This window comes from Haplochromis burtoni, unplaced genomic scaffold (genome assembly GCF_018398535.1).
Source record: "Haplochromis burtoni strain Fernald_Lab_line unplaced genomic scaffold, NCSU_Asbu1 Contig_1184, whole genome shotgun sequence".
Classification (NCBI taxonomy): domain Eukaryota; kingdom Metazoa; phylum Chordata; class Actinopteri; order Cichliformes; family Cichlidae; genus Haplochromis; species Haplochromis burtoni.
In genome coordinates this window covers 49,615-62,096 of record NW_024583545.1, presented here as the reverse complement: position 1 = coordinate 62,096, position 12,482 = coordinate 49,615, and the positions used below count along the sequence as shown (strand labels likewise).

The following is a 12,482-nucleotide window of genomic DNA, read 5'->3' as shown; positions in this document are numbered from 1 at the left end:
TTTTTTTTTTTTTTTTTTTTTTTTTTTTTTTTTTAATTCTTTTTAGAAATGCTTGCGTGAGAACCAACAGTAAAGGACTGGACGTAAAATTCTAGACTCCACCCTCAGCATTAAAGTAAGATACCTTTTCTTTGATCAGTTTTTACCCTATTCCTTATACCATCAAGTTATACTCATCCTTTTCTCTGGTGACACATGGATAATGGAAGTATATTCCACAGGTCATGACATTATCAGCTGGAGAATAGTCACGAATCCTAGAAAGGTGTTCCCTCGATGGAAAACCTTGGATCCAAAATGAAGTTATTGGACCACAATTCTTCCAACTAACCTGCCTTGAAGTCATGTTAATGATTCAAAGCTCTTCAAACTTTGAAGATCATTATTTAAATCACGTCAGAAAGTGAGGACTGCTGTTGAACCTTATTTTCCAAGGTGCCTTCAGAGCAGATGGATTGATTTAGCACAGCTTTTATGCTGGACCACAACCCAAACTCAGCTGAAACAGTTCAAATTTAACTGTGGGATTCTCTCTTCTGCATATGTCTTTAGGTGTAAGTCATTGCTACACCTTACAGTACGAATGGCATCCCGGTGTGTTATGTAGCATTGTATAGTCTCAACATTAAAGCCTTTTAAGGGTCTGTACAGATACAACTGGAATCAAGTGTAGGTAACTTCTAGTTTGCTAAAGCCCCCATGTTAACAATTTGTATTGTAGTTATGACTTCTGTCACATATGTAAAGAGCAACAGAGAGAGTGTGTGCCGGTGAAAATCTGGGACATCTCTTCCCCGAAAAGCACCAGCTGTGCTTGTAGTCGACTGGTTTTGTCTTCACTTTACACTTTTGCTCATGTTAACAGATTCCACAAACATTTAAACAAACCTGGGGGGCGGGGGTGGGTTATTTCCATTAACAGCCGGCTGCTGTTGGTTTTCTCAAAAACAAGGGACTTTGTTGGGGATGACTTTCAGTGGTCGAATAATCCGCATTTTTTGCCAGAGAAAAACCTGTTTTTGTTTATACTTCATTTGGAATTAATTTCCAATAAGAAAAATGTTTCCTTCCATATTTTTACCTTTTTGTTTCACTGATGTGATTATTTTTCTTCATTAAGTTGTTTTTCCAGTGAAAAATATCCATTAACTTATACACACACACGATACCGGTGTTTGCTTACCACAGGAGTGCACAAAGCAAGTTTGGCATAGCCAGTGTGATAGGTGGCTCAAAATAAGCTAAAACCGTTTAGTTCTAAAATGTAAAAAGTTGAACTAATAGACGCTTTCAGCTGCTCCTCTATTTCCACAGAAGTCCCAAAACAGATGGATCCACATCACTTGGCACAGAATTTATGATGCAACCTCCCATTTGTCTGAGCTTAAAGTCCACAAACCTGGCCTAATGTTTCATTCACTATGACCTGAAATTAGCAAATCAGCCCACGAACTCACCAGGAAACAATTTAAAGAGGTCCAGGCAGACAGATATTTACACAGGAGCTTAAATCTTTTTTGTAACCATAACTATCGCCCCCTGGTGGCCAGCGAGAAAAAATATATAGGTTCAGGGCACTTTGTATTGGCTTCACCTTTCAGACCTGGAGTTTGAAAAGAGACTAAAGAGGACATTTGAAACACCAGCTGAGTCTCCATCAGCACATAAAGAAACTATTGATTGCCCCCACTTCAGTCAGAGACGTCACAGAGAAGCATGCAGTGAAAGGAAACACTGCAAATACCTGAACTCTGTTACTCACATCAATTCAGGTGTTAATCTATTTGTTTTGTGAAATTACATACAATTCCTTATGATCTTGGGGGATAAAAATCCTACAAGTAATATTTTTTTCTCATTTGTGCTCTGTTAGCTGAAATTCCAGCAATAAACACATTTAGCAGCTAATCAGCAGTAATGAAAAGATGAAAGTGTTGCACTCGACATTAATGTGGCCTTGTGGCACACCCGTCTGCTGCCACCATCTTTACATCATCAAACACTTCAAAACTAATGCTGGGCACAAAATTTCAACTGTGGAAATCTAACGTGCAGATTTTCTATCTGGAAAAGTATCGACTGAACTGAAGAAATTATCGACGGTGGGACTGAGTATGTGTGCTGTGCATCACAATGTTTTGTTCAATTTTGTTAACACCAGTGAGGTTTTTCTTGTGGTAGTGTTTTTTTAAAAACATTTTTTTTTAACTCTTTCTCTCATTAAGTTGAAATTTGTCATTTTTTTAAACCTGAGTAAGCTATGAGAGCAGTTGTATGAGCTGTAGTTTATGTTTTCTGTTATTCAACTGAATGAAACAGCATAAAGAGTTTTTGAATAAAGTGAGACATGTTTTCAACAGGCAGCAGGGGCAGCACGGTGGCACGGTGGTTAGCACTGTTGCCGCACAGCAAGAAGGTCCTGAGTTCAATTCCTCCATCAGGCCGGGGTCTTTCTGTGTGGAGTTTGCATGTTCTCCCCGTGTTTGCGTGGGTTCCCTCCGGGTACTCTGGCTTCCTCCCACCATCCAAAGACATGCAGCTTGTGGGGATAGGTTCATTGGATAATCCAAATTGCCACTAGGTGTGAATGTGCGAGTGAATGTGAGTGCGAATGGTTGTCTGTCCCTGTGTGTTGGCCCTGCGACAGACTGGCGACCTGTCCAGGGTGTACCCCGCCTCTCGACCTATGACAGCTGGGATAGGCTCCAGCGCCCCCCGCGACCCTGAAAAGGATAAGCGGAAGCGAATGGATGGATGGGATGGATGTTTTCAACAGTAGATGAGTCGATGTGGGCTTTTAACTGGACTGCTAGGATGAGTCAGGATGTTGGGTTAAATTTGATTTGGAAAATAACTAAAGCTGTCAAACAAATGTAAAGGAGTAAAAGATACTGAATTTTCTGCAATAAATCTTTTAAAATAACAGCTGTAAAAAGACTATAATCTTAAAATGTGAGTTTAAGGTTCACCATAATCCAGTTTGCATTTGTTCCAGGTTTGCTGTACTGCAACCTTAGAGATCATCATGACTACATTTGACTTGATTCACAGAAAGTCTTAATGAAGGAAGATTTACACCTTTCTTCAACAGGAAGAGGAAATATGTGCAGGCACCAACTACTGACAATGTAACACATTTAATCTCACTTTATAGGATTTCTGTTCCTTTTTCTGTCAAAGACAGAATTATCGATGAACATAATTTAGATAGACGTGTTTGGCAGTTAGCCTCCGATGGTCTGTCTGCGCAGAACGGACCCCAGCTCTGAAAGGGATTAGAGTAGGACCCCTAAGAGCCTAGATCCTGATGGTGGAGACGAAGGTGGTTTATATGGAGCCTGAGTGAAGAGGGGCAAAGAAGAGGAGGGGGTGGGTTGCACAAAGGCGTCTGTAAAGGCCAATGGCAGATGCAAGGTTAGATTTAAAGTATGGGGCATGACTGCTGATTGGTCTGGTGAAGGCGGAACTAGACCAGTGATAACACAAAGAGTTTGACAGTGTGGGAAAGTCAGAGTGATAAAGCTTAGATTTAGCTGGCAGCACACTCCAGGCCTCAAGGGTCAATGACCTGCAGGTTTTAGATCTCACCCTGGGTCAACACACCTGATTCAAATGATTGTTTCATTACCAGGCCTCTGGAGAACTTCAAGAAATATCGAGAAGGTCATTTAGCCATTTAAATCAGCTGTGCTGGATCAAAGATACATCTAAAACCTGCAGGACACCGGCCCTTGAGGCCAGGTTTTGGACACCCCTGGCATAGATCTTGGTTATGGAACTTCATTTATTTATTTATTTATTTATCTTCACACCACATTATGGCTTTATAAGTTCTACTCTGAGTTCTAGTAAATTTTATTTCACCATCAGTTATTTCATAATTTATGGACTTGAATCTTGCTTTAACTTTGGATTGAACTCTTTTATCTAAGACACAAAAAATGTTTACTGTATGTCAATAGACACCAATAAAACATGCATGAGACAGAGTTGGTTTTCAAACCTTTTTCCATCACTTGTCTGTCAGGCTCCTGTTTACAGATCAAAAAGACGAGAAAAAGGCCAAACCTCCTCAACCTGGTGAAACCAAACTACAGACGCTGGACCCAGGGCGGATTAGGACTACATGTTTGATATGGATACATCATAGATTCACAAGGTTTTCACTGTTAACCGTGCTAATTTCAGTTACTGCATCAAAAGCCCCAATGCACTAATCAATGGAGAATTTTGGATTGACCTCGAGGCGAACCAGACTGCATGAGACACGTTTATAGAGCAAAACTTTGTCATCTCTGCTATATACAGTACAGTATGTAGAGATGAGACGACGAGGCTCCAGTTCCATTCAGTGCAAAAAGAACAACAATTCATATAGGAAGAGTAGGAATAAATATACAATACAAGACTAAGGTAAGGGGAGTAAATATACACTTTGAGGTAAAAAAAAAAAAAAAAAAGGTTAATTTCAGTCTAACTTTACAATTTAGAATTGCGATTTAAAGTGACCTTGAAGTGGTTTAAAATGACCAACGTAGCAGCTTTACAGTTTACAGTATGAGTGATTTAAAGTGACCTTGAGTGAAATAAAGTCACCAACATAAGCAGGATTGAGTGTAGGATTGTAGGATGGCTCTAATGGCTGTAACGATAATATAGGATTATTTCTTTATTTTTCACACCGAAACATTTAATAAGAAAAACTTTAAAGTTAATTAAATATAGCTACAAACTAACATGTGGGCAAGGTTACATGAAACGAACTGAGCCTAAATTAGAAACCAAAACTAAAAGATTAAATCATTTGAATTAACTGAAAAAGAAAAAAAATGAGTCAGGAAATGAGTCTCAGTGCTGCCATATTTATCAAAATAAAATATCGAATGGCTTCAGGTTAGATTCGATTATTTGTAGGTACATTTGGTTTCCACTGAGCAACTCATCCATCTTAAAATGAAAAACTTTCATTAATCTTTGGTTCTCTTCCACAGCATGTTTATGTCTCTTCTTCATCCCAGCTCCCTTCATAAAAGGGACTTTTTCCTTCCCACTGTGGCCAAAGCACTTGCTCAAAGGGAGTAAACTGATTGCTGGGACAAAGGCTTTTACTTCTGCGGGCCGCCACTGTAAATAAGTATTACACAGAAGTACAGCCCAGGTCTAGTTCAAATTTAAAATTATACTGGTCCCATGGTTAGTCATGTATGCCACAGCTCAGAACACGAGGGCCTCTGACTACCACCTGGTCCAAATAGCACTAAACCCATATGGCACCTCCTGTTGGTGGTGAATGTCTGTAGTTTTCAATGGTTGCCACTTATTAAATACAAAGTGTATCACTGCCAGTCCAAAGGTCATAGCTATGTCATAAGAACCAGGTGTGACATTAGCTGACTCTTTACAGGGGTAAACAGTCAGAACTATGTGGAGCCTGATCAGGAAGAGGTTCTTTCTGTCTGTTCAGATTTGTTGTGATCCAATGGCAGCAAAGATTTTAGTCCTGCATGATCATGCAAATGTTTGGTCAGAGCAGATAATGAAGTGAACGGTTTTGCACATTGGTCACACTGAAATAGCTTATTTGCAGCGTGCGATCGTTTGTGTTTGGAGTATGAACTGAGATTCTTGAAGCTCTTGTCACACTGGTCACAGCTGAAGTTTCCTTCAATGTGTGTACGTTCATGATCATTACGAGTATTTGCACGAGAGAAGCTTCTGTCACAGTGTCTGCACTTGTATGGTTTCTCTCCTGTGTGGACTCGTTTATGAGCTTTAAGCTCACCTGCAGTGGTGAAGGATGACCCACACTGGTCACAGAGGTTCGTTTTAATGCCACTGTGAATGAGTTCATGGCGCTTTAATTCGCCTGCTGTGGGGAAGCCTTTCCCACATTCTTTGCAGTACTTGAGTTTGTGTCCAGTGTGTCTACGTAGATGTATTTTTGGGCTCCTTTGCCAATTGAAAGTTTTTCCACAAATGTCACAATGAAACGCTTTCCCACCACCACAGTGATGACAGGGTTGAGAACTGGATCCATCTGTGTCGCTCTGCTTCTAAACAAAGACACAAACACAGTCAGAGTCAGGGAATTTCTTCAAAATCTTTTTCCTGAAGGTTGCCTGAAATTAAGAGAATCTCTGCCAATGTTCAGTTACATTTTACTATGTCAGTGATAACTAAAAAGTAAAATATAGTTATTGTAGGTATACCAAACAGAATACAACAATAACACTCATGTACTTTCAACTACTGCGTTCACACCGAACGCATTAGAAGCAACCAGAGCTTCAGGTTAACATGTAAAGTCAATGGAGGAGCGTGATGAAGCGCGACTGGGGGTCACGTGAAACTTCAGAAGCAGATTTGCGTCGCAAAAAACACTTTTCTGCCTGATTCGCGCAAACAAGTAGCCTGACTGATGCGTTTGAAGCGCAAAGTAAAATATGCACTGCAGTTTGTGTGGTGCATTTTGTGCATTCCCGCTTATTGCGTCTACCGCTTGAGTTGGAAAAATCTGAACTCCAGTGTCAAGTCGCGCCGCGATAACCAATCAGGAGCCTCCAGGGCAGAAACAACGTTCTTATTTTTCTCCTCCTTCTCCCTGAGGCTCTTCCACTTTAAGCTGGGTCCTTTTTATTCCTGTCTCTCTGTAAATAGTTATATTTTATATATTCATGTTTAATGTTTTTCAGTTTGAGCATCTTAATATTGTCTCAAATAAATTTTTGTAATGACTAATGTGTAAAGCGTCCTTTACGCCGCTGCTCTGCTCTCCACGGTGAATAGAGAAGGGAGACCCTCTCTTCAAACGCTAGATCGACAGCTGCCATCTTGCAAACATACCGTCTGGCACTACTTCCTCCCACATTTCCGCTTCACGGGCGTGAAAATTGCATATTTTAAAGCGTGACCAGTTCGCTTTGGACGTGCTTCGAGGTGCGAATGCGCACACGACCAGTGAATGCACCGTTACTCTAAAATTGTCACTTGAAATAACAAACTTAATGTTTCTTTGCAATATTAATCTAATATTTTTACAATTATGTAGCAATTTAGTGTTACACTTTTATTTTCTTTATATTTCACCACTTTATCATCATTGGACAATGTCTTCGATTAGATTAGGTGGCACTCATGGGGATCTTTTTATGGTTGACATTTTTTATATGACCTCGTACAGAAGCTGAAGCGGAAAACTTGATCTCTGACAGTGGTTGAAATTCCCTCATAGTAAATCCCTCAGGTGCGTCAAAGATAACTAAAATGTGTTTTGAACGGAGACAGAAGAATTTGTGCCTCAAAAGTTTAGTTGTGGACAGTTTCTAAGGCCCACTTACCAGCTGTAATGGAAGTGTTATGACAACATTAATGTTAACAACCAGCAGTGGCATCACAGCCAAACAGCCTACTTGTGAGTAGACTATTTAGTTGTGGTTGTTTTTTTAAGTCTTATATCTTTATAATGACACTACAATTCTTTTTATTCTATGTAGACCAGACAGAAAATGAGTAACTGTAAACTCACATACAGCCACATTCTTACAGAAATAATCTTTTAATACCATGAAAGTGCCATTAGATAATACAGTTACATAAAGGTTTATTTTTTTGACCTAATCATGAAAGAAACAAAACAAAAAATGATATTGAAATGTGATGAATCTCCTGTACATACAGCATAGTTGCTAATATTGCAACAAAATTTAATAAGCAGAGTTGTTCAAACACTAAAACTACAAGATAAAAATGTAAACACATACCTCACAGTAACTGCACTTGTAGAGTTTCTTCCTGGTGTGGATCTGTTGGTGCGCTTTGAGGGAACTTGGATCTTTAAAAGCCTTATCGCACACGTCACATTTATAAGGTCTCTCTCCAGTGTGAGTGAATTTGTGGATTTTTAAGTCTCTGTTTGTCATAAACACTTTTCCACACTGTTCACAGTAGTACACATCCTCTTTGGTGTGAATGCGTAGGTGTGCATTTCGGTGCCCTACTTGGCTGAAGGTTTTTCCACAAACCTCACAGCTGTATGCCTTAATTCCAGAGTGGGCAACTTGATGAGTCCATAAGCCGCTACGGTGAGCAAAGACTTTACCACACTGATCACAGCTGTACTGTTTAACGCCACTGTGGATACGTTTGTGCTCTTCCAACCCTTCTTTCCGAGAGAAACACTTCCCACACTGATTGCAAGTATGTTCTTTAACTCCACTATGAATGAGCTGGTGTCTTTTTAAACTTCCAGGCTGTCTAAAAGACTTCCCACACAAGTCACAGCTGAACGGTCTCTCTCCAGTGTGAATGACTTGATGTTTTTTTAATGAGACCTTCCAGGTAAAACCTTTCCCACAATCGTCACAGGTGTATGTTTTCTCTCTCTTTCTTCTGTGAGGTTTGTCAGCCTCCTGAGAGCGCCGACTTCTCGCTCCATGTTGGTCCTGCAGTGACAGAGATACAAACAGAGGCAGTGAGTGAAATGCAGTCGTGGAACAAACTCAACCTTCAAACTTCCTCCATTAACACGAGCTTTAAACCTGATGTTGAATCATGGCAGGTTCCAAATACTTTGTGGATTACCCCAACCTTCTGGTGACAGGAGCATACTTTACTATCAATTATTCATTTTTCCATAACTTAACCATTAGAATATCTGTAAATGGCTATACCTAGTGTTTAGATTGAGATATTAATTAAAACTATACCAGACCCCTTATGACAAAGAAGCAACTAAAAGTGGTAAATATCATCTCTCTTATGTTTCTCATCCCCACCCAGAACAAGCAGTAATTAGTAGAGTGAAGCTGATTAAAGCAGGATTATCACGATGCTACAAACTCAATCTCAATACCCAGAAAATTACCTGACTGCCAGAGGGAGGGGAAAAAGAAAATCAGAACAATACTGGACCATGAAAACGTATCCAGCTACTATCCTGTTTATTTTCTCTACTTCTAATCATATTTCACTGCTGATCAGCTGAGAGCTGTTGGGTGGCACTCCACTGTTTTAATCCTATGATATTGTCGAAATGGGAGCTTTAAAGACTTCACAATATTTCTCATAAAGACCAGGGCTGTCACTCTGAGATGTTTGTAGATCAGATTATGTTTAAATGGGAAATTATTACATTTAAAATTTGGGGGTTTAATATGAATTTCAATTTTCTTAATCTGCTATTTTAGTGTCCTGTTAATGTGTGATCTTCTTATTTCATCTATTAACTTGATTCTTGTTTGTATAGGTATGAATGTGTAGCCTGGGGCTAACACACAGCAGCCGATGTGGAACCAGCTCCCAGTTTAGATTTGGGAGCCGATGAAGTGCACCCAGATTCACCAACAGAGAAACTGATATTTTTCTCACCTTTTCTGCGAAACTCATTGTTTCCTTTGTAGTGAATCAGCTGAGACCAAATAGCTGAAAATCTTTCTCTGCTGCTCCGTCAGACTCTTCTCCTCCTGCTGATCAGCTGGGACAAAGAACAGATTTTTATTAGACAACGAGACTACTGAGAGGGACTACAAAGAGAGAGAATACTACACTGGCGTCCCTTCATTGACTCTCTGTTAAATCAAGAAGTGAATTTTAAATCTTCCTCCTCACATACAAGGTCTTGAATAATCCGGCCCCATCTTAATGACCTCAAAATACCATGTTTCCACTGCAGACCACTTTGCTATCAGACTGCAGGTTTACTTGCCGTTCTTATGATATTTGAAAGTAGAATGGGAGGCAGAGACTTCAGCTTTCAACCTCCTGTTGCCCCTCTCTGCTGCAGAACTAGCTCCCAGTTTGGATTTGGTAGGCAGATTCTACTTTTGAGATAAGCTTCACAACACTCATCTTTGATCAAGATGGATGTCAGTGTAAACTTTTTACATCACATTTAGCCCGAGATTGAATTTTGTGTCATTTCTATACAAAACCTAACACAAGTATAAAAAAGTGCTTTTCATAGGTTTTTTGAACCACAGAACTTTTTAGCCTGAAACACAGTTTTTTGCAAAGTCAAACTTTAGTGTACCCATTGTACGACAAGGCCCAGACATTTTTCTTTCCTTCTCGGTTTTGTTACTTTAAAATGATGAAATGATGAACCAAAAGTGCATTCATGCCTGTATTTCCCGAATAAAAACTCGAATAACAAAAAACTTACTTAAAATTCTCCTGTTTAATAAAACTTATAGTTAATGTTGGATCAAGTGACCCTGAATGCTTCATTAGTTATGCTGCAACAGGCTCATGCTGCTAAGGCCTTCCCATGATGCAATGAGCACGTCTTCAAACACCTCTTTTTTTAATCCACATGTGTTAATGTGTCACTGCTGCGTTCTTTGTTATTATTAAACTCGGTGTGTCTTCTGTCCCATCTCACCCCTCCCATAGCACATTGGTGCATCTCCCTGAGTCTGGCGGACATGCACAAACACATGCACATGCTCAGTGGAGTTGCAGCTTCTATGTGAGGCTTTATTAATTGCTCTTTGGGGATAAATAAAGTCTTTCTGATTCTGATATAGCCTAAAAGACAGAATGTTTGCACACATTAACCAGATTTGTGTAGCTAGCTACAAAGAAACAGTGAATATCAGCTTCCTCTGTTAAGCTGGGCTTTTACTCCTAGCTCTGTACATGCTCACAAAAACAGGCATGTCGGGCATCAAAATGACCCCTATGAGTGCACAATACTCTAATAAGCGACCTTATCAGACGGTGATACAATGCAGATGACAAGTCTGTAAAGAGAATCAAAGTGTAACAGTAAAATTGCTACATTGTTGCACATAACACGCTCTTCATTTGTAACCTCACAGCTGTCCAGTAGAGCCCTCAAACTTTAAAATGGACACATTTAAACATTTAATGTTATTTAGGCATCCTGCCACAAAATATGACCAATAATTTTAACAACTGCTGCTATCAAGTAAAAATGTGATATTTCCAAGTTGGGTTTTAAAAATTTAGTAACTCCCCTGCAAACAACCTCCCTGGCTTTTGGAGTATAGATAGCCGAGTTCCCCAATTTCAGCTTAAGCCTAATTTTCTCCAGGCCTCAACACACAGACCGCAGTCACCGGTGCATGTCTTTCTTTCTGTCTCCTGCAGTTTGTGTTTTGTCTTATGTGTTGTTACTGGTATCTCTATTCTCTCCTCATCACTCTCACTGCTGTCTGCAGATCATTTTAGGAGTTCAGTTCCTCTCATGTGTTCATCCACAGCAGCTGGACAATAAAGTTTATTGTGACCCTGATACTGCAGCAGATCGCTCTCATCCATTTCCTGTTGTCACTTCAAATAGAAACGAGGCTGTAGAGGTTTGGTGCAGGCAGAAAAACAGCTGCAGGGACAATGAAAAGACTTTTCTGCTCCAACTTCTCCCAGCATGCTGAGCTAATGATTAGTTGGTGTTTTTCTCCAAACACTCTCTCACTCTTCTCTCAACGTGTTCACAATAAACTGTGAACAGACACCGAGGAGAGCAGCAGAAGACCTCATTCAGGAGCTAAACTCAACATGAACTGAACTCACAGTAAAGTTAGCTCGGTGCTTACCTTTAGATGAGCCCACAAACCGAGAGAAACCCCGCGATGAAGCTGCAACTCTTTCCAAACACAGGAAACGGAGCAGAGACCCACGTGGTTCACGCGGTTGTCAGGTGCGATCGTAGCTACAGGTGACGCCACGCGCTGTTTTCTGAAGCCGTTTGAAAGCATCGGGACGAGCGTTTCCGCGGTCGCCATCTTGGTGATAGAAAACCCACGTAACTTTGGAAGCACGGATCTCGCTGTGAAACGGCTTGCTCATTGGCTAATAATTTGTGATTGACAGGCTCCTATCCAATGAGCATGCGGAGAATATCAAATCCGATTCTTCTTATTAAAATACGGTATGACCAAGGTGATCCCTCAGGGATGGAGAAGTGAACTTGATTGAACTGTGATTAGCAGAGTCGTAACAGCTTTGGCATCTGTAAGAGCCAAAGTCAATGTTTATGTTTTGCTTATTTGTTACGGTGGCACAGGTGTATAGCTTTACCTGCGTCTTAGGTGATGGCATGTGGGTGTGGTCACAGTCTATTTACCTGATGTCGGTGTTCGCAGCAGGTGTGTTGGGTGAGTGGATGTGGGCAAACTTTTCTGTTGAGCGTCATTTTTTGGCACACCGGTTAATCCATGCGCTATTTGTAAATTGATTGAAAGCGCAAACGTTTGTTTTTGTTTTGTTCTTAAAATAAATGCGCAAAGTACAAGTTCGACTCATTATGGATTATTGGAGGCGCGTCACAGGGACACAACCAACTCAGCCGGCCGCGGCTTTATTTACGGATGAAAGTCGCAACAGTATCGATCTGATACTGAGTTACTACAGGACGGGTATTACTGATGCTAGTAAATGCAGCTTATGCGGGCTCCATATTGTGTCATGATTTCTGAGATTAATTATCTTCAGTTTACAAATTATGAACACATACACCAGTT

General features: G+C 40.3%; 1 protein-coding gene and 1 long non-coding RNA gene across 3 annotated transcripts in view; one reads left to right on the top strand and one right to left on the bottom strand.

Moving 5' to 3' along the window:
* Nucleotides 1-2,441, top strand: part of LOC102299793 — a 4,771-nt gene extending 2,330 nt beyond the window's left edge. Inside the window, exons 3-4 of the long non-coding RNA XR_317815.2 lie at nt 47-115; nt 222-2,441. This is a non-coding gene — a long non-coding RNA (uncharacterized LOC102299793). The remainder of the gene's footprint in view (nt 1-46; nt 116-221) is intronic.
* A 1,208-nt stretch (nt 2,442-3,649) lies between these two features.
* Nucleotides 3,650-11,960, bottom strand: LOC102300099 (zinc finger protein 271). 2 transcript variants are annotated; one of them, XM_014330932.2, is made up of 4 exons: nt 11,556-11,960; nt 9,367-9,472; nt 7,761-8,441; nt 3,650-6,050 (listed from the first exon to the last, which is right to left on the bottom strand). In XM_014330932.2, the coding sequence occupies exons 2-4, from the start codon at nt 9,382-9,384 to the stop codon at nt 5,436-5,438; spliced, it is 1,314 nt and encodes a 437-aa protein (XP_014186418.1). In that variant the 5' UTR covers nt 9,385-9,472; nt 11,556-11,960; the 3' UTR covers nt 3,650-5,435. The 2 variants fall into 2 exon arrangements, with proteins under 2 accessions (XP_014186418.1, XP_005951948.1); XM_005951886.3 differs by having other exon boundaries at nt 3,652-6,053.
* Between the last annotated feature and the right edge of the window lie 522 nt (nt 11,961-12,482).

What these genes read in the sequence shown, in the direction of transcription:
- LOC102300099 (XM_005951886.3), bottom strand. An exon ending in ACAAGTGCAGTTACTGTGAG is followed by an intron (nt 6,054 to 7,760) that starts GTATGTGTTTAC and finishes GTCTTTGTTTAG; the next exon opens with AAGCAGAGCGACACAGATGG.